The 22,486-nt window shown below is 37.4% G+C and overlaps 1 protein-coding gene and 1 long non-coding RNA gene across 4 annotated transcripts in view; both read right to left on the minus strand.

The window, feature by feature from the left end:
- Window positions 1-10,392, minus strand: part of LOC129928820 (uncharacterized) — a 34,126-nt gene extending 23,734 nt beyond the window's left edge. Inside the window, exon 1 of the long non-coding RNA XR_008780316.1 lies at window positions 9,947-10,392. This is a non-coding gene — a long non-coding RNA (uncharacterized LOC129928820). The remainder of the gene's footprint in view (window positions 1-9,946) is intronic.
- A 7,384-nt stretch (window positions 10,393-17,776) lies between these two features.
- Window positions 17,777-22,486, minus strand: part of LOC106070302 (uncharacterized) — a 32,637-nt gene continuing 27,927 nt past the window's right edge. For 2 of the 3 annotated variants that reach the window (XM_056045232.1, XM_056045231.1), the window contains 3 exons: window positions 22,259-22,419; window positions 21,435-21,627; window positions 17,778-19,320 (listed from right to left, as the gene is read on the minus strand). In XM_056045232.1, the coding sequence (XP_055901207.1) occupies window positions 19,027-19,320; window positions 21,435-21,627; window positions 22,259-22,419 (648 nt within the window). In that variant the 3' untranslated portion in view covers window positions 17,778-19,026. Of the gene's footprint in view, window positions 19,321-21,434; window positions 21,628-22,258; window positions 22,420-22,486 lie in introns of all 3 variants that reach the window. The other variant, XM_056045234.1, reaches the window with a different exon arrangement.

The raw sequence follows: 22,486 nt of genomic DNA on the forward strand, positions 1-22,486 counted from the left end.
GTCACCTAAAATTGGAAACTAACACTAGTTAACTATAAAACCTTATTTTTCAAAAGCACTTGGTTGGCTCAAAGGCTAACGTGTTAACTTGAGGAACGTCGAACTACATTAAAAAAAAAATTGCTTTTTAAAAGCCATCACGAAACCTTTTCCCCCACCAGATCCAACTGGTCCACACCAGTGATTGGACCACAGCACATTGAGCTTGCCATAAGCATGAATTAGCGTCAAACAAAAACCATTGGTAAGAATATTTCAATTCGACTAGATATACCATTGTTTGTCTAGTTGTATTGTCCTATTACAAATTTATTATACGATTGATTCAAAATAACTGATACAGTTATACTTAATATAAGCTTTGTTATTTAAAAAATAATTGTTTATATTTTTCTTATTTTTTTTTTAACGTTGTATATTGTTAAAATACAACCTCTTCGTTTATTTCGTTCCGTTAAGAAATATGCAGATCACTATAAGTATTTCTACTTTTTACATTTTCCCTTTACAAAGAAGAGAGATCTGCGCTGACATCTAGTTTGTACCTGAGAGTTGGTCATTGTTCAGTGTCATTGTTGGGACAAAATGTCCACTGGACAAAAGCATTCGATCTTCTTTCAATTACACACGCAGACTTTCTTTTATTTCTCGCTGTTCAAGACAACACTACACCTGTGATTTCCTGTGCATCCTTCGTCTTAACTCTTTCTCTCCGTAATTATTTACCACATTCTGGTGGAATCAACGTTGGTATCGTCAGTTAGGAGAGAAAGAGTTAATCGCCAGACTATTCGTCCTTGGCTGAACATTGACACAGACAGTTTATTCACTTCATGGAGCCCTACTTACTCTTAACCCTTATTTTATTTAAAAAAAAAATCAAACCACTCCAACCTCAGATGGTCATTTTATTGCGTCTCAATGGCTTAACAGGAGGAAGATGACCCATGGCACCCCTATCTAAAGAGGGTAGGTCGGAGAACGAGATCCCTTCGCTTCTTCAGCAACTTCTTCCCATGTGACTCGGGATACTTTATGTTTGTGGTGAGCTCGACAATAGGCTAGTGTTTCGTGTAATTTACTCATGCCGTCCACACATTCAAATTATGGAAAGTGATTAGTCTCACTTACCAATGCATACTCGTGTTTGTGTCTATTTAAACATAGAAGTGAAGCTAGGCGCTGCAACAAATGATGATTTATACATATATTAAACATACATGAAGAGCAGCACCAAGGACCAAGTTTTTACATGAGAGAAAGTAGTGAATTAAATGCGACGAAAATAAGGGACTGCGACGACCAAGGCTCGAACCAGTGACCCTGGAAACGACAACACCGACAAGCGATAACGCACTAAGCGAACTTTCGCCCATATACTAATTACTACCCCAGTGGTCAATGGTCACATGCTCTAACTAGCACATCCGTTCACCAACAACTTCAATAGAGCCGACACAGACAGCCGTTAGGCATGTATTGGACAAACAATGGCTTCTACTTCATTTAGCATCTCTCAATATGACTAGTGGGCGAAATGACTCTTGACCAGAAGAAAGTTTTTCTCTTATTCTCATGTAAAAACTTGGTGCATGGTGCTGCTGTTCATTTGTGTACATTTAGATGTCTATTCAAACGAAAAAGTATTTTAATCGTTTGTTTCGCACGTGCTTTTTGAATTGATAATCCCCACCCACCCACGATACTGTATATTTTCACATTTCCTATATAGCTCTCTCAACTGTCTCGTGGTCACCTCTCACTTGTGTATACATTATCTCCCCTTGCCCATTTTCAAGTATGATTTATCTTTTCATTCAACGATAGTGTACCGGCCTCCCCAGCCACGTGACCACCTCGGAAGCATTGTTGCTTGTCCCGCCCCTCCGCCTTTATACATGTTAATTGTAACACTCAATTGTATCTACCATGCTTTGGTCATACTGTGTACGGAGCAATCTGGTCAGACGATCTTGTGCTCAAGAGGTCAACTGACCTACGATTGACGAGGTCAACTGACCTATTATTGACGAGGTCAACTGACCTATAATTGACGAGGTTCAATGACCTATGGTTGACGAGGTCAACTGACCTATGGTTGACGAGGTCAACTGACCTATGATTGACGAGGTCAAATGACCTATGATTGACGAGGTCAACTGACCTATAATTGACGAGGTCAAATGACCTATGATTGACGATTGAGAACGGAATTAACATGGCTTTAAATCAGTGTATTTTCAGCCTGACTCGTTATTCATAGCTTGGCTCTGCAACCTCTTAGACGTCACCCAGCCTGCCTGCTCCAAACAGACCCAGCCTCTGGTGACAGCATCAGCCTTCCCAGGACATATAGCATTTCTAGCTGGTTTACCCTGAGGGATATGGACTGACAACCAAGTGCAGCCACCCAGCATCTCTACTGCCCTGAACAGGCAAACAACTGGACCACAAGAAATTAAGTCCCAATAGTCTGAGTGAAAATAAAAACCATACTGGCTGTTGTGACCTCCTGGCCTGGCTTTGACTTGACACATAAATGTACTTCTATCAATAATTCAAAGACACGCCAGAGATTAACTAGTAATAGAAATAAAACTTTAATAAAAGTAATCAGTATAACTGTAGTTGTAGACAACGCATCAAATGTTAACTATTAAATATGCACAACTATGAAAACTGACTTCTATAGTACCTATAGTATACTATATGATTTGACTCCAAAACTCAGGCCTCTGACAACAGTGACAATCTCTCCAAGGGCCGTCACTCTGTCCCAACCAATAGACCAGTTAAAAGCAATAACAAACCTAGAAATCGTTAACTTTTACACCCAATATTCTATCAAAAGCCATCCACAATACTACATACAAACACAATAACCACAATACTACATACAAACACAATCACCACAATACTACATACAAACATAATCACCACAATACTACATACAAACACAATCACCACAATACTACATACAAACACAATCACTACAATACTACATACAAACACAATCACCACAATACTACATACAAACACAATCACCACAATACTACATACAAACACAATCACCACAAAAATACATACAAACACAATCACTACAATACTACATACAAACACATTCACCACAATACTACATACAAACACAATCACCACAATACTACATACAAACACAATCTCCACAATACTACATACAAACACATTCCCCACAATACTCCATGCAAACACAATCACCACAATACTACATACAAAAACAATCACCAAAATACTACATACAAATACAATCACCACAATACTACATACAAACACAATCACCACAATACTACATGCAAACACAATCACCACAATACTACATACAAACACAATCACAACAATACTACATGCAAACACAATCACCACAATACTACATGCAAACACAATCATCACAATACTACATACAAACACAATCACCACAATACTACATGCAAACACAATCATCACAATACTACATGCAAACACAATCATCACACTGGCAATCGAATGATGTCGCAACTTCCGTATTTGTTTTATAGTCTATATCAGGGGTGGGCATATTTCGGACCGCGGGCCACATGCGGCCCGCCGGAGTGTTCTATGCGGCCCGCCGACACCTACAGAAGTCATGTGTGCTCACAGTATATACTTATAAAAATACAAATATATTAAAAATAATATAATTATAAATTATTGAAACTGTCATTATAAAAAGTTTCAAGCAAACGAAGACTATGCTTATTGGCTATACATCAATACACTCAATTCAAGACACAATCTCTGATCAGTATTTATTCAATGCTATGAAGAACTATATTGAATGTTAGGTAGGCTTGGAAGAAGATGGCAAGGGTGACAACTGGTGAAGCTCGATCTTTGACTGAGTAAAATGGTGTTTTTTTTTAATACCTCAACCATAAATTTTAAACAGGAAAGTTTGCACAAAGCTGCATAAAATTTCACTTTCTTGATGGAAAAACATACATAGCAATCAAACGTATTAGAGCTAAGGTGTATTAACCACAGGTAGTTCCGATTATGAACAAAATAATCCAATATTTCCTCTACCAGAGCATGGGTAAGGTAAACGAGAACACTATAAAATCTGAAGGAAGACATTGTTTTGTTACTTGAAGGACATTGACTGTGACCTTGTTACCAATATTTCTAATGAAGAGTGGAAGACAGATTTCATAATTGCCGCTGCAATGAGTATTTTGCAAATGAAATGTAAATGGATGTTAAATCTTTTCAAACAAGGCCTTCCCATTTCTACAAGCAAGCAAAAGAAAACAGGTTTTGTCATTTTCCTTTACTAAAAGGTGAAATTATTTCTACTGAAATGATTAAAAGATTCTTTAATTTTGCAATTTATATAAGCAAATTTTAAGACGTCAAGAACCGGTTTTCAATACCATCAGCTCACCATTTAGCACAGAAGCTGATTCAGCTCCAGAGGACAAAACTCCGAGCAAAGAGAATTTCCAGTCAGTACTTCCACAGGAGCCTTTTGGGTGCCAGAATCTGTATGTCAACACCTTACAAAATGTGCTGCTGTTCACACTATATGTGTACACATTCATCTGTTCTTCTTCTTCTTTGTTCTCATTTTACATGTTGGAGGGTTCAGATCAGTAATTCTATATCTAAGATGAACCGCGCAATGTTTTCCAGATACAGGCAGTTCTCCAAATAGTTTTGGTTCTATAGGAGGGCTTTGGGGCTAGAGTCCTGTTCGGGTCTCTGATTTAGTATGCACCATTGAAGGATATGGTCAGCATTCTCTGGTAATGCTCCAAAAGGGCAAGTTTCGCTCGTCCCGACATTTAACTTTCGGAACATAAATTGTCTCATCCAGTGAACAAGCATTTTATTTTGGGTGGGGGTAAACTAAACAAGTATAATTACTGGTCGATTTCGACTGACTGTAATTTGACAGCAGTCACAAGGGTAACAACTAGTAAGCTAGTTTCATAGTTCCGGAACATTATGCACGAGTGTAAAAAGTAAAATACTGCACATTAAGTACAACTGTATATTAGTGGGGTTATTGTAATATAAAAAGACAACAGCAATTTAAAAAAAAATTATTATTAATTGATTTAAAAAAATTGCTAACTCTTCTTGTAATTCCTTAACGTGGAGTGTGGAAAAAAAAAGAAACATGAATATAATACAGTGTAACTATGAATTAAAAGTTAGCTAGAGTATCTTTCTAAGTTGTATATACATATGCGGCCCGCCATTCCCAAATTTAAAGAAATGCGGCCCTCGATCCAAAAAGGTTGCCCACCCCTGGTCTATATTTTTCTTGAATTTAATATTTAAGATTTCAGTCATTAAATATTTTATTTCTTTTCATTTTCAATATTTGAGTTCCTTGTTTATCTGTCAATAGTGTGCCTACAACTATTCGCTCTACAGAGCAAGTGCTATAGTGACGATCTATTAAAAGCCTTTTCCCCCTAGACCCGGGACTTCAGTTGACAATTTTTCAGTGTCATTATTCACTGGTTGTTTTTTTGATGGTCAGTATGTTCACTGTGCTTTATTTATTCAATAACTAGCCGATATATTTCCGATCACATTTTCATACTTATTGACGCTGTCTAAATTCTTATTATCTTGCTGACGCCGACTACATAGGCCTACTTAATGACGCAGTCTTAATTGTTATTATCTTGCTGACGCCTACTACATAGGCCTACTTAATGACGCAGTCTGAATTCTTATTATCTTGCTGACGCTGACTACATAGGTTTACTTAATGACGCTGTCTAAATTCTTATTATCTTGCTGACGCTGACTACATAGGTTTACTTAATGACGCAGTCTGAATTCTTATTATCTTGCTGACGCTGACTACATAGGTTTACTTAATGACGCAGTCTGAATTCTTATTATCTTGCTGACGCTGACTACATAGGTTTACTTAATGACGCAGTCTGAATTCTTATTATCTTGCTGACGCCGACTACATAGGTTTACTTAGTGACGCAGTCTGAATTGTTCGTATCTCTCTAACACCAACCATTATTGGCGCTGTCCAAATTCTTATCTCTCTGACGCTTTTAATAGCCCCCAAAGGAGAGTATGGCGGAATACGTCTCTAGTACTAGTACTAGTTTTTTGCCCCGGAAATTGAAAGGTTTAAATGTGTATAATATCTCTAGCTCAATTATTTCCGCTTCAGGACACCATGACCTAAGCACAGGGCACCATGACCTTAGCCAAGGAAATCATGACCAAAGCCCAGGACATTGTACCTTTACCGAATGCCCAGTGACAACTAGAATTTTGTAAATTGAGGGTTTCTAAATGTTCGGATGTAGAGACTATAATCATCTATCCTGAGTTACATTGTACTTATTCCAAAGTACCTAATACCAATACCAAATATCAATATCTATACTAATACCAAATATCAATACCAATACCAAATATCAATACCAATACCAAATACAAAAACCAAAACCAAATACCAATACCCAATGTGAACACCAAATTTCAAATATCAAATGCTAAATTCCAATACAAAATATCGATACCAAAAGCCAATAACAATTAACAATACCAATGCCTAATACCTACTAACAATACCAAATAATGATAACGAATACCAATACCAAGTACCAAAAACTAATAACGGCAAAACTATTTAATAACATTATCTGAGTAGATGAGAAGCAAGTGAATTTCATATATGTTATGGGGTGTACGTGCTCGTTTCTGATCTAAATTTGAGGAAAAAATAGGGCGGATGTTTTTGGTTGTGTAGACTGAAGAGTTTGTGATAAAACCTCGAGGTGGTCTGGCGTAATTCAAGTGAATTAAAAGGACTGTTGTGAAAGGGGGAGAGATTGCCAAGTGACATGAGACAGAAAAGACGTGTTACTTTAGTGAGTAAGATTTTGTGAACATTATCTATTCATTTATATCTTTACTTATATCTACTTTCAAGTTGAAGTTGTGTGTATTTATAGATAAAAGTTATATCTAAGTTCGCATTAAAAGAAGTCGGCTGAAGCTGATTCCAAACTCATTTCATTAAGTATTTGATAAATAGGTTTAGTTGTAATAGCTGTTTGGAGCTACTAACCATTGACTGAGTACCAAGAGTATATTGTTTGAACATCTTGCAGTTGTATGGAAATAATGAAGTGTAGGTACCATATAAGGAAATATATTTAGATAGGTGCAATAACTCGTTTGTTTCTTTATCAATTAAATCATTAAACACATTGTAACTTACTGTTGTAGCGTACAGCAACTCACTGTCTGTCTGTCAGTCTGGCACAATTTGTTGTACACATTATTTCTACCACATTCATTCGCGGATCAAGTGGAAACCTTATTAATTAATTAATTATTTAATTGTATCTAATTTAATGTGAATCAATAAAACAAAATTAACCAATAAGGCAATTAATTATTGTTATAAAAGGGAAATAAATCAATTAAATAGTATTGAAATATTTGCTGTAAATGTGGAGTTATTCCTCTTAGATACGCTTCGCTATTTTTTTTTTTAAAAAAGTCTTTTTTTATGTTGCTTATTAAGTTTGTGTTTATCTAGCTTTATCTAGTTTTACGAGTCAGAAACAAAATGCTTTTGCTTGTTTGTCAAATGGATGGAACAATAATACATTGAAGGCTAAACAAAAATTGAGTAAAAACGTTTATGCATTTACATTTTTACAGTCAGAGCAAAGTGTTTTTTTGTCTTTTCTCCAATCACGGACCTTCACAGAATCCGTTCACTTCAAATCACGTCAAAACAAACATTATGATGAAATCAATGCTTTTCCTGTATGATCTGGTTTACAAAAAACGCGGTCAGTTTCTAGATGAACCAGCACATTCCTCGGGAGGACGCAGTGACCATTTGACCAGATGTGCAAGTGGACGGCGGGCGGGGCGGGGAAAGAAGGGAACGCCTAATGCCAGGGGGTCAGATGCAGGTGCGTCATAAGTCGACCATGACAGGATGGCAGGTTGAATACATTGCCTTACTTCTAACCCACATATCAGAGATAGATAACACACACACACAAAAAAGTATTTACGAGTTCAAGGTCGTTTGAAGAACGAAGCGCACCTCACCATATGCAGTGGCGGAGCGCGGGTCGACAAGTTGGTAAGAGGCGGAGATCGGAAAGGGTTGGTGGGTTCGATATTTAATAAGTGTGGTGGGGGGGGAAGAGAAAAATCTAAACAAGAGGATAAAAAGGGGTTTGGGGGAGCCTCCTCTTCATTTCTTTGCCTTTTTTTTTTTTTTCTACTAGCCAAAGTTGACACTTACTCGAAGTTCAGAATGCAAAGTCCTTGTAGGGTTATAACGCATAGAACAAAGAAAATAAAAATTCACGTGAAGAGTCCGGGTTCGAATCCTGGGTGAACACTGGGCTATTTCATTTCGGGATCTTTGGGCGCCTCCCAGCTCTGCAACTCGACATTAGTTGGGGAGGGACAAGTCGGTTGGTCGTTGTGCTGGTCACATGACACCCTCGTTAAACGTGGGCCACAGAAACAGATAACCTTTACATCATCTGCCCTATACATCAAAAGGTCTAAAATGGGAAACTACATAAAGAGTATGAAAACTATCAAAGACTAACTTTTAATTAATTGCTCATTCAAAAGTAAAAAAATAAAAATACGATTTAAATATTGGTAAGATTGAAAAGGGACGTTTATAAAGAAATGTTTTTGTTTTGTTTTACAATCGCTCGTCCATTCAGATATGAATACTGCACAATAGCCCAAACTCCTGCAGGGGAAGGATAAGGGCTGTAACACAGCCCAAAGCGCAAACTACACGACCAGGCAACTGTACCCAACGGTCTCTAGCAAAGAGAAAGAAAATCTAACATTTCGTTGCGGCCAATCGTTAGCGAGGATGTCAAGCGGACATCACAAAGACCAGGGGTCTAGATTTTAATACGAGATACCTGGGATCCGAAAATTCATCACAAGACCATTTTGGTTCATTGAAATCTATTGAATGCTCTTGTGTGTGTGTGTGTGTGTGCGTGTGCGTGCGAGAGCCTAGGGTCAAAATAAAATACAATTAATAACGAAAAACTTCAGATTCATTTATTTATTCGAGTATATTTTTCTGTAACATTGGTGTCAGAAATGGTGATGTAAATGATACCATTGGTGTCAGAAATGGTGATGTAAATGATACCACTGGTGTCAGAAATGGTAATGTAAATGATACCACTGGTGTCAGAAATGGTGATGTAAATGATACCACTGGTGTCAGAAATGGTGATGTAAATGATACCACTGGTGTCAGAAATGGTGATGTAAATGATACCACTGGTGTCAGAAATGGTGATGTAAACGATGACATAATGTCTTATTTTGGGTTAATTGATTCAGTAAAGACTTAACACAAGATGTGTGTCTTTCAAGACAAGAGTCTACAAAGAAAAATCATGTTGCGGACAACCCAAGTCATAGAGGGCAAATCTTATGTCTCACCCATAACTAGCGATAGAAAATATCTTTGAATTTTCCTTTCTTATCAAATTATTAATAGTAATCAATGTTGCAAATATTTTTAGAACTGCAACAATAACAAGAACATTTTATAATAATATTAAAAATAAGAATAATAATAAGAAGAATCGAGATGATAATAATTGGACTACATGAGAATCGTTGTCACATAACTTGTTTTTAATCCTGGCAGTGCCAGAGAACTTAATTTGTTCATTTTTTTTTTTACAATCAAAATAATAATTATTAATTCATTTTTTAAGACAATAAAAATAAAAATCTTATAAAGCTTTTAAGGTCAAACTCATGTGCAACACGAGACAGACATAGAACAGAAGAAAACGTAAATTAATCTAAACTTGTAACATATTTTTCTCTATGTCTGGAATCACCATAAGGTAAAATAAAAAATCAATAGAAACTTTACCTTCTTTTATTTCCTGCAAATCTTCACAGCAGTCAACATACACTTATATTCGATGATCTGGCATAGAATAGGATACAATCATCCTGGGTACTCGCATTGTATGGTTTAATTTGTTGCTTATGACAGTTCGAATACAAATATTAACACAGAATGTAGACCACAGTTCCAGTGCTCTTGTATGTCTGCCACAAACTATCACAAGTAACAGGCCCTATGCACACTTCGGTGACATATCATCCCATGTCACAGGCCTAAGTCACATAACGGTTTGAGAAACCTTTATATAGAGAGATAACTCCCTAGAAATGCACGTTCCAGGCAGTGGCACGTGTAGGGGAGGTAATAATAACCTACGTTTCCGCCTGTTTGGGTTTGTCCTCTTTAGCGACATGATTTTTCTTTTTTCTTTCTTTATTTTTTCACTTCCACAAATCTGTATCTCGCCCCCACACCTCTCTCACATCTTTATTTATAATATACCCTTTATAGTCCAAACGCCCCCACACACCTTGCCCGTTGCTATATATAGAAGCAGCAGACGATAGAATTGTTTGTGCTTCCATTTTTAAACACATTAGAAATAGCATCAATAATATAATTATCAATAGTAATAAGTCAAAGTGACTACAATGAATTTTGTTTGTTTCGAACTAAACTAGACATAATATAATTATCAATAGTAATAAGTCAAAGTGACTACAATGAATTTTGTTTGTTTCGAACTAAACTAGACCCTGGCAGTGCCAGAGAATGAATAATAATAAAAATAATTATTATTATTATAAAGCAAGACAAAATTCTAACTACAAAGAAAACAGATCAGACAAAATAAATTGATTGAAAAGTTTCGTAATTACTGATGACATTGTGACAATATCGACTTAATTAGTGGTAATAAATTATGCTCCTTGCCGGTTCGAAGTATAATCGCGTGACGTAGGTCCAGAAATCGGAAATACCCTGTGGTGATATTTATAATTCCTAATGAGAATGAATTGCCACACTGACAAATGGAACGACGTCTGGCGTCCCCCCTCCCTCTTTCATCTCCCCCTCATAGTGAAAATAATGTTGTTTTATTTACCGTCGCGTTCAAACATAGCTGGACACAGCTGGACCGTTGAGCATTTCGAATTAGAAATTTGAGGGGGGAAAAAATCAGAATACAAATATAAAAAATAGTTCTATTGCGCGTGTCAGGTCAAGGACGCCCCGTTGTTTTAACCATATTTTTTTGTTGTTGTTATTTTTCTTAAGTAATGCTGATTGTCAAAAGAAAAGTGTTTAGTCTAAATTCACGTCTATGCAATTTACCAAAAGCGGAGTTAACAGTTGGTGGGCGGTAAGATTACGTCTAGTTCGATGACTTTTTTTTTTTGTGATTGGAGAAATGTACTGAAGTGCTGAATTTGACACAATTACCAGAATCCAGCACCAGTACCCAGCACCAGAAGTAGCCAGCATCAGTAGTACCAAGCACCCAGTAGTACCAAGCACTTAGTACTCAGCACCAGTAGTACCCATCACGCAGTACTCAGCACAGTAGTACCCAGCACTAGTAGCACCCGCGTCGGAAGTACCACATCATAAAGTACTAAGCACCACTAGTACGCAGCACCAGAAGTAATCAGCACTAGTAGTACCAAGCACCCAGTACTCAGCAAAAGTAGTACCCAGCACCCGTACTCAGCACCAGAAGTACCCAGTATCTGTCATCAGTAGTACCCAGCACCAACAGTATCCAGCACCCAGTACTCGTAGTACCCACCACCCAAGACTCAGCATCAGTAGTACCCAGCATCAGTAGTACCCAGCATCAGTAGTACCCAGCATCAGTAGTACCCAGCATCAGTAGTACCCAGCATCAGTAGTACCCAGCATCAGTAGTACCCAGCACCAACAGTACCCAGCACCAACAGTACCCAGCTCCCAGCATTCAGAACCTGTAAAACCCAGCACCCAGTTCCAGTAGTATTCAGCACCAGTAGTACCCAGCACCAACAGTACCCAGCTCCCAGTATTCAGCACCTGTAAAACCCAGCACCCAGTTCCAGTAGTATTCAGCACCAGTAGTACCCAGCACCAACAGTACCCAGCTCCCAGTATTCAGCACCTGTAAAACCCAGCAACCAGTTCCAGTAGTATTCAGCACCAGTAGTACCCAGCACCCAAGACTCAGCACCAGTAGTACTCAGCACCAGTAGCACCCATCACCAACAGTACCTAGCTCCCAGTATTCAGCACCTGTAAAACCCAGCACCCAGTTCCATTAGTATTCAGCACCAGTAGTACCCAGCACCCAAGACTCAGCACCAGTAGTACTCAGCACCAGTAGTACCCAGCACCAACAGTACCCAGCTCCCAGTATTCAGCACCTGTAAAACCCAGCACCCAGTTCCAGTAGTATTCAGCACCAGTAGTACGTTCCAGTACCTAGTACCCAGTAGCAGTAGTACCCACTAGAACCCGGCACCCGGTGCCAATACCAGTACCTAATACCCAATACCAGTACCCAGTATTCAGTATCCAGCACTCAGTATCTAGCACTCAAACTAAATATCCAATATCAGCGCCAAAGTTTTGTCTCAGTTGTCTTAAAGTGTGTAGAGTTGGTCCACATGAAGGCCCCAAAACTAAAATACAAGATAACTATCCTCTTGGCCTCCTATCTCATTAGGGGCCTGCCACGGTCCTATCTTTCGTGAATCGTGCATTTGGTCTGGGTGGAAATAAACATTTGGAAAATTTGTAGATAAACTCAGTGAGAGGCAGTGAATTAATATTACTGGTCCAAATAAATGGAAATTCAGTTTGACTGCAACTGACGACCTCGGCATTACTACTAAAACAATAATGATATAGATGCAAAAAAAAAAAAAGGAAAACCCACACGCTCAGACATACACACACACTCAAACATACACACACACAACCAGCGATTGGTGAATTGGGATTTTACGTAGGTTGTCTATCTAGCACCTATATGATACAACCTTGAAGCGTGGTCGAGAGGCCAAGTAACTTGGCTTGGCTTGACTACCTATGAGGAGGGCTCGAGGTTCGACATCCGACTCGAGCAGAGTTGTGTTTACTGAGCGCTTAAAGGCAGCACGGAAAACCCTGTTCCCAGTTACCCCTCTCCCTACTGGTCAACAAATGAGATTGGACCAAAGCGCTCTGAGCATGCTATAAGCAGGAAAGTAGTGATATATAAAAGATATAATTTTTTATTGTCTTTTTTTTTAAGTATATGGCAACTAGCAGTATTTAGTGTGTAGCACGTGAACAATTTTAGGACAACTTTACTAATTGATTTGTTGATGATTCAGGTTAGTTTAGCTGATTGGCTATGTTTCTTGCGTCTGTATGGTTTAGTAGTATGCACTTCGGACTCTCATCAAGTTGGTCTCAAGTTCCAGTCATGCCCTCTGCCGTTACCTGACGTCCTGCTGGACGTTGGAACTATAAAATAATCATCTTTCTTTATGATGGAACGTCTGAACATTTATAACGAAAAAAAAAACTGCATTTTTTTTCAAGGTATATTTTTGACTTATTTAAGTGTTTTTTTTTTAAAAAAGCACAAATAAAAACTTCAAGAAAAAAAAATAAATTTAAAAATGCTTATTAAAAAACGAATACAATGGAAAGTACCGCACAATCTCTGCCATATCTATCAAAATTTCGAAATTTATCTCCCCATTTAAAAAAAAATTCTACCAATGGATTAAATAATTGGTTACATTTGTTTATTGATTCATGTATAGATTTCGACTATGAATAGTTCAACTTGATATGAGAATGGAAGGAGAAATAACTTTGAAAAGATTTGTGCTTTGCCTATTGTTTTTTTTTTACAAAGCTTATATCCACTCATTGCACTGTCTGCCGGTCTGGTAAAACGATTGTACACGTTATTTCTCCCACACCCAATCTCGGATTAAGCTGAGAGTTTGCAGAACAAATGTTTTTTTTTACCCGACTACACAACAATGAATTAAAAAAAAAACAAACCAATTAGTTAATTTACTATTGGTAATAAATTAGTTTGTTTGTTATGTCGAACAAGGGAAAGAAATTGTAATTGACTGAAGTGGTGGTATAAGCTGAATTAGTCCTATACACCTATACAACAGTTTTGCGATATATGAATATGTGTATGGCGTCTTTAAGTTTACTCTATGCATTTTTTTTTTCAACCATCGGGTAAACCCGATATTTTATTGTTTTTTTTCCCCATAGACTATATATAGTTTTGTTTTTTTTTTCCTGTATGTTTATCAAAAATTATTTTTGATGATCTAGTTACAATCCATTTCAAAAACAGGATTCGATCTATTTAGAGCAGGGGTTCTCAACCTGTGGTTCGCGACCCCCCTCCCCTTGGGGGTCCATTAACAATTTGTCAGGGGTCGTTTAAGTCCATTGAAAGTGTGGCCTCATCTAGATCTAAAATGTAAAACTTGACTCACGTTTTTTTTTCAACGGAATTTACTATTTTTATTGTTATTTGAAGATAGATGTAGCAGACAGCAGAATTAATTTGAAACATTTTAATTATCGCAGCAGAACAAATTTCACAAATTTTAACAGTTTAAAAGTAAATGAGCTTAATGCATAACGCCTGGTCGTGTTGTAAAGCTCTGGTATGTCGTACCGTCGTACGTAAGGCCAAGAGTCATTATTAATCATCAATAATTAGTAAGATGTAAGTGAAGTTTAAGGTTCGCCACTTATAAATTTCACATTAGGATTTTATTGAAATAAACAAAGATGTTAAACCTGTAATATGTGAACCAAAATGTGTACGTTTTGAAAAAGGTTGAACAGCGCATCCATAAATTTTAATTTTAATACGAAAGCTTTGTATGGAAATGCATAACGTATTGGACAACATGAACTTTGGATGAACTTCTAATGTTAGTAGGGCAGGAAAGCGTGGGCCTCTCGTAGTGCTCTGGTAAGAAACTCTGTTGTGGGCCTCTCGTAGTGCTCTGGTAAGAAACTCTGTTGTGGGCCTTTCGTAGTGCTCTGGTAAGAAACTCTGTTGTGGGCCTCTCGTAGTGCTCTGGTAAGAAACTCTGTTGTGGGCCTCCCGTAGTGCTCTGGTAAGAAACTCTGTTGTGGGCCTTTCGTAGTGCTCTGGTAAGAAACTCTGTTGTGGGCCTCTCGTAGTGCTCTGGTAAGAAACTCTGTTGTGGGCCTCCCGTAGTGCTCTGGTAAGAAACTCTGTTGTGGGCCTCTCGTAGTGCTCTGGTAAGAAACTCTGTATGTTGTGGGCCTCCCGTAGTGCTCTGGTAAGAAACTCTGTTGTGGGCCTCTCGTAGTGCTCTGGTAAGAAACTCTGTTGTGGGCCTCCCGTAGTGCTCTGGTAAGAAACTCTGTTGTTGAACGTAGTGTCTCATAGCCTCCATGGAGTTCAAGTGACCATTCAGCTATCTCCCCGCCGCTCTTGGACACTCTCGTAAGACATTCACCACTGTTTCCTCTGCCTGCCCCATCAGTTTGTATGTCAATTGTAGCGAAGTTATTTATGTCGAATTATCAGTGATGCCATTTGCTAATGCTTTGCGGACAAAATTTTATCAAACTTTCAAAATTACTTTAACATCCAATTTGCACCTGCCAGAAATCCAATGAAAGTCAAAAGTGAAGATGTTTAGGAAACAGAAATAGTTTATGGAACTCATTAATAAAGATGCAGCGACAAATGTCTCTATAATTACAGACATCTGGATCAAGTGTTTGTAGTCATGTTCCAGCTTGTTTGTGTTGCACCTTCTTCAATTTGCAATACTACAATATTTGCATAACATCCTGTTCATTATCATGTCTAAATACAGAAAATCGTCACATGTGTATGTGTCACAGTTATTTTGCCAGAATATAGCACAGGTTTATTTGCTTTGAATATGTCGCGAACTTCTTGTTGATATAGGTGCTGAAGAAGTGCTAATTCGTTTATGGTGCTGAGAGATGCTAAAATCGTAACCTTACTTGAAGATGTCAGCTGATAAGATGAGTCACTGTGACGTGCCGGGGATTCTTTATAAGTGAAGATCCGTTGTGTGGGCCATACAACTCCATCGTTATCCAATGGCCACAGAAACAGACTAGCATTACTTGATATTCCCTGTCTACTGCTTGGTATCCAATTGTGAACTTTCTGTTTGCAATGTGTAAAAGTATCGTCATTAATGTGTGTGTGTGTGTGTGTGCTGTTTTGGCCCACAAAGGAAGAACATTTTATGAAAGGTATTTTATTTAAACTTAAAATTGTTTTTTCATCAACAATTATATATGCTTTAAAAATAGGACAAATTGAACATTGTCATTGGGGTTTCCTGTTATCCTGTTTTGTTTGAAAATCGTTTCGGTCTGTGTTTTACATTCATTTGTAACCGGATGTATGACGGGTAGTTTTTCTCTGTTATTATTTTGTTGTTCCAGCTTTCCTGGTAATTCTCTTGTAGAAGAATGATGCATAACTCATTCTAGAAGACAGCAGAACGATGTAGTCGACAACAACAACAACATCCAGTTGACAGCCGCCTGGTCGCCCACGACGTCCAGCAAATGACCACAGAGCAATTTGTCCTGGCGGAAATGGGCGACACGTACTTTCGCCATTTGTGTCACTTTGTCCTAGCTTTGGCTCGTGAATGTTTGGATCAACATCGATCTAATGACGTCAGGCGAGGGGGCAGAACTGCAACGAAATGTGTGATCTGATGACGTGACGACCTAGAGATGAATGCTGTGTGTCTTGGTGTTACTAACGCTAAATTATGTTACATGACTTTAAAGAAAACATAAAGGACATTAGAGAAGAGTTGGTCATTGGTCAATGCTAGTTATCATCCCATTGAAAGGATTTGTTTCTAATTGTGAACATTAACGTAGAAACAGACTGGCAAACGTTACTATATTTAGCCGTTCATTTTTGTACAAAGCTTATATCAACTTACTCTGTTTGTCTGTCTGTCTGTCTGGCAAAAAGCTTGTACACTTTATTTCTCCGACAACCAATCTCAGATCAAGCTGAAAATTTGTCCAATTATTTCTTTTACCTGACAACACAATAATCAATTTAAAAAATTAACCAGTTAGTTAATTCACTTTTTTTTTTGGTATTTCGAGCAAGGGAAAGAACTTGTACTTGACTGAAGTGGTGGAATAAGCTTAATTAGTCCCATCTATAGGTGGCCGCTCTAAACTGAAAAAATAAATATATAGGCCCATATATATATATATTTTTCAATCTTCTCTAATCATAAGTACCTCACTAGCAGAGTGGTTAGCATGTCGGCCTGGGAGGCGTGAATAAAGATCGTTCCAATTTGATTTTCTTTTGTAAATGTTTTTAAAAAACATGTAAGGTAAAATCCACCCAGATATCCTTTCTTTCTCTCCCCGCCCCCGATTTTTCCCATTTTTCTAAGGGACGAACTTCCCATTTACAGCCAAATTTAAATCATAATTGTAAGATTTATTTCATTTTCGATATCAAACAATACCAATTATGTACCACTTTTTACTTAAATAATTGGTTAATTATTTGATTAATTCATGCTGGTTTTTCTTTTTTTTGGGATGGGGGGGGGGACAATGAATAATTGTCCAAAGTTTCAACTTGATCCGAGAAAGGGAGGTGGGAGAAATAAGATGCTGAAAATTCGTACCAGACAGACGGACAGAGTGACTTGATAGAAGCTTTGTAAGAAGTTGCTACCATCATTTTATTTGTTTTATTTCCGGGTAATAGAAACAAAATGGCCATAGTTATCTAGAAATAGTAGAAATCATATGTGTTTTGTACAGGCCAGAAAATAACAAAAATCTCACCATGATAAATATCTCCGTATATCTCGTTTGAAAAACATGTCGCAATGCTCTCATAAATATATAGATAAGTGATTTATCGATAATGATGTTATAATTATTGCCAATCATTAACATCGACGAATTGATACAATATAATTGTATCTATGTGCATTTAATGCTACCCTGGTATTTTGTTGTTCTTTTTTTTTTTGTCTGAAGGCGTTCAGCATAGACCCAGGCACCTGGGAGACAGAGGCACATGACAGAGCATCTTGGCGTTGCGCTGTGAATAACTGGCGCACAGGTTGCTGAGGAAAAGAGAACAACGCTGGCAGAAGAAAAACGCCAGAGAAGAAAAGCAAGGCCAATGACGCTAGCTCCAGCTGGAATAACCTGCCCAGTGTGCAGCCGAACATTCCGGGCTCACATAAGTCTCAACAGCCACATGAGGAGGCATAAAACCCCAGTGCAAATCCCTCAGGCCCCTGGATGACAAAAGTGGTCATTATTACGCTATGATGGACGAACTATATAATGCTACCCTCTATATAAATGAGAAGATAGTCACTGGTGTACCAGCATTGACTGATTGTTTAGTAAGTTTCCATTCTGAGTCATTTACTTGATTTTTTAAAACATTCTGTAAACTAATAACACTAAACTGTTTAATTTTCAGCAAAATTACATAACTTTAATCTTCATTCGTTTATACATACATATGTATACATTTTCCCTCTAATAAAGAAATTGAATATTTCCCGAGAGCATAAATATCTCCCCATTTCTCATTACTAGTAATCAACATAGACCCAGATAATGCTTTTAATAATATTAAAAAACATAGAAAGTTGTATAGTATATAAGTTATTATAGGTACCTTGATAGGTCGCCATTTTAGCTATTAAGGTTGTCATTTTACCTACTAAAAGGTCTTCATTAAAGTAATCAAGACATGTTGTTTCCAAGACATGTTCAAATCTTAGCTACCATGACATGTTCTCATTCTATCTACCAAGACATGTTCGCATCTTATCTACCAAGACATGTTCGAATCTTAGCTACCAAGACATGTTCACATCTTATCTACCAAGACATGTTCGAATCTTAGCTACCAAGACATGTTCACATCTTATCTACCAAGACATGTTCGAATCTTAGCTACCAAGACATGTTCACATCTTATCTACCAAGACATGATCAAATCTTTTTCTACCAAAAAATGTTCATAATAGCGTGAAGCTAATCGTAAATTTTCATCAAGATTTAAAGATATGATTGCAAGCTTTGGTGCCTTCCAGATTCTTTCTCCATGTGGCCACAGTACTGGACTGAGGAGGCTTCATGTTTAGTGTACGGTCATTGGTCAAAGTAAATGTTTGACTGTCCAGATCGGAAGAACTTCTTCCAGAACTTTTGAACTTTTTATCAGACATCTTTGGGAGGTCATTGTCCGGAAGTTCCTGTGTGACATCTTCTGTATCTACGTCATATTCAGACTCCTCATAAGACGAGTCCGTTTCATCCTCACTTGTCTTGTCAGCTTTGGTCATCTGAAATTTTAAAGGTGTTAGTTTTATTTCAAGGGATAGTTAGTACAAAATGCATAGATGTAAAAACAAGCAAAATAGAAATAAAAACTTATTTAAGGGGAATAAGTTCACATTAACAGCCAAATATCTCAATACTGTAAAAATATTTCCCTTTTTTAATCATTTAATTAATTACCACTATGTAATGACCTATTCAGTTAATTTTTTTTTATTGATTCGTGTGTTGTTTTCGACAATAAATAAGTAAGCAAAGTTTCAACTTGATCCGAGTTTTGGAAATGGGAGAAAAAAAGTGCTCAAAATTTGTGTCAGCCTGACAGAGTGAGTTGATCTAAGATTTGTAAATACAGGAGAAGATCAGGAAGGAAAACCGAAAGGAGGAATTTAGGAAAGCAACAAAGAAAACACCAAGAAACGGTCACGCAGACTCACTATTCACAGCAGAAGAGATAGAGAGAGAGAGAGAGAGTGAGAGAGAGAGAGAGAGAGTGAGAGAGAGAGAGAGAGAGAGATTGGTTGTACAAGAATGTTTTGAAAGAGTCACTATTGGTGCTCCAAAGTATCTCTTGTAAAAGTTAACTAGAAAAAGAAAGTTCATTATAAATATTAGAGGTCAAGAACAGCGAGAATGAGGCTGAAAAGAAAAAAATGCCTTCGTCGTTTAGAAAGTGGTATACCCATAGACATAAATAAATATAGACTGGCCGATTAAAGAGTTTTATGTAAAGAAAATTTGTGACTTGCAATTTTGTGTACTTTATTATACAGCATTTATGAGCAGTATAGAAGTTAAGTATTCATATCTATTTCAGCCATAACCTGTATAAGTATTAAATTAGTGTTTTTTTTTCTCTAAGAATGAAGATCATGCAATTTTACATATCTCGGAAATCCGAATACAATAGATATACATGTTTTCAAGTTACATGAAGTTACTTCCTTCGGCCAGTCTATATTTATTTATGTCTATGGGTATATCGTAATTTTTTAAAATGGATGTGCTATCCCAGAAGTCAATAATGTGGAGAAACAATCGCGTTTGACGTGGGAAATATGAACAAAAAATCGGGTTTTATCTTCTCTTATATATTACAGACGTTACTTTAAAAAAAAAAGATAATTACGTCCTATGCGTTTTATGTGTCAGTCAGGTCATGCATGTTAATCAATGACTTAAACTCTAAGCCTTTGGTTTTCCTGGCTGATTCAGGCAAACCATTCCATTCTCTAATGGCACTAGGAAAAAATGATCACTTGCACGAATCGTTTCTAGCGTACAGAATTGTGGAAAATATTAATAAAGAATCAGATTTTATTGTGGAAAATATAAATAAATATTTAGGTTTTACAGTGGAAAATGTAAATTAATAATCAGGTTTTAGTGTGGAAAATGTAGACAAATGTTAGGGTTTGATTATGAAAAATCTTATCTTATATGATACAGATGTTACTTCAAAAAAGAAGATGATTACGTCCTACGCGTCATGCATATAGTCATGCATGTTTACCAATGACTTAAATTCTGCCAAGTCACTGGTTTTCCTGGCTGGCTTAGGCAACCCATTCCATACTCTAATAGCACTAGGGAAGAAGGAGCATTTGTACAAATTTGTCATAGCATATGGAAAGATGAATGTGCCTTATCTGTGCGTCTTTTTTGAGAATTTTATTAAATTTTGTTTTTGTATTTGAAGATTATGGTTCAGTGTTTTATGTATGATTGCTACTTCACTTTTGGGTCTTCTCACCTGAAGGCTTTCTAAATTTAGTGATTTTACTAAAGGTGTTACTCAAGTCAAATGTGAATATTCGTTAGTTATGAATATCACTACTATATTTTGTGTCTGTTCCAGTTTCTTAATGTTTTCTTGAGTGTGTGTGTGTGGGGGGGGGGGCCCGAACAGAGGTTCATATTCTATTATTGACCTAGCTAGGTTAAATAACATTTTAACTTTTAATGTTTTTATACAATACTTAAACAATCAGGTTTGATAGTTGGGAAATATAAACAGTCAGTTTTTTTTCTGTTTACATATTATTACAATAGAGCCTACTGTGTATTATTTAGCCATTTAAAATAAAATAGTTTAAAATATGGTCCAGGCATCCTTTACCTTTTTGTGTTTAGGAACGACCACATATCCTGGCCACTTGGCCCATCCACTTGACCCTTTCATTGTGGCCGGTATGTTGGCGATAATCTGGCCCTGTCGCTGCAACCTGTGCATGTTCACGACGTGCATCTTGTACTGGGACCAGCTCAGGTCTTTCACGTAGTGAGATCGTAATTCTTCTTCTGTTGGAAACCTGACGAGAAACAGGATTCGAAGGTCATTCTTAACGATTTCGCGCCCAACACAGGTCAAGGTCACATTTACTATGTAAGAGAGCTATTGCCTCTTAAACAGAAGAGTCTATGACCAAGCCCATTCGTTACACAAGGCCTGAACACGGAACAGCAACGTCACAACCTGTGGGTTGTTCAGACCAATAGCTCGTTTCCACGTCGTACAGACCTGTGACGTGGCAACGAACCATTGGTGTCCACTGCCCAAGTATTGCTACGTTGCAGATACGTGTTCAGGCCTTCTATGAAGTTTGGCCTCACTGTGACCCTTCAGTGTCGAAACTTCTACGAAACATCTCATGAAATAAAAACCTGAGCACTACAGAGATTCAAAACTATTAATTTCTTTAGACCTAAGTAGATATGCATTCTATTCAATATGATTCTGTTATTTCATTGTCTAGTTTAATTGTAAGATAGCATTTAAAGGGAGACAATACAAAATAGTCTCGTAGGCCAGTTCTTACATTTAAAGGGAGACAATACAAAATAGTCTCGTAGGTCAGTTCTTACATTTCTATGGTGTGATTGTCCCCGATCTACATTTTGATGGCGTCTGGTTTCCCTTGTTAACATCTAAGCACTACTTACGTTTTTGGTGTATACACTTTCTTCAAGTATTCCTCCGCGGCTTTTCTCGGAGACAATCTTAAAAATGTTCTGACGGCTACTCTGAACAGCTTGACCCCTTCACTGATAAGAGTTATCCGAGATAAGTTCTTTGGGGGCTCCAAGGACAAAATGGACAACTCCTGTTGAACCGTTTACACATAGATATAGAGTATCATGAAGTAAAGTGTTATTTTGAAAAAAAGGCAC

The sequence above is a fragment of the Biomphalaria glabrata genome, chromosome 10 (genome assembly GCF_947242115.1).
Source record: "Biomphalaria glabrata chromosome 10, xgBioGlab47.1, whole genome shotgun sequence".
In the NCBI taxonomy this organism is placed as follows: domain Eukaryota; kingdom Metazoa; phylum Mollusca; class Gastropoda; family Planorbidae; genus Biomphalaria; species Biomphalaria glabrata.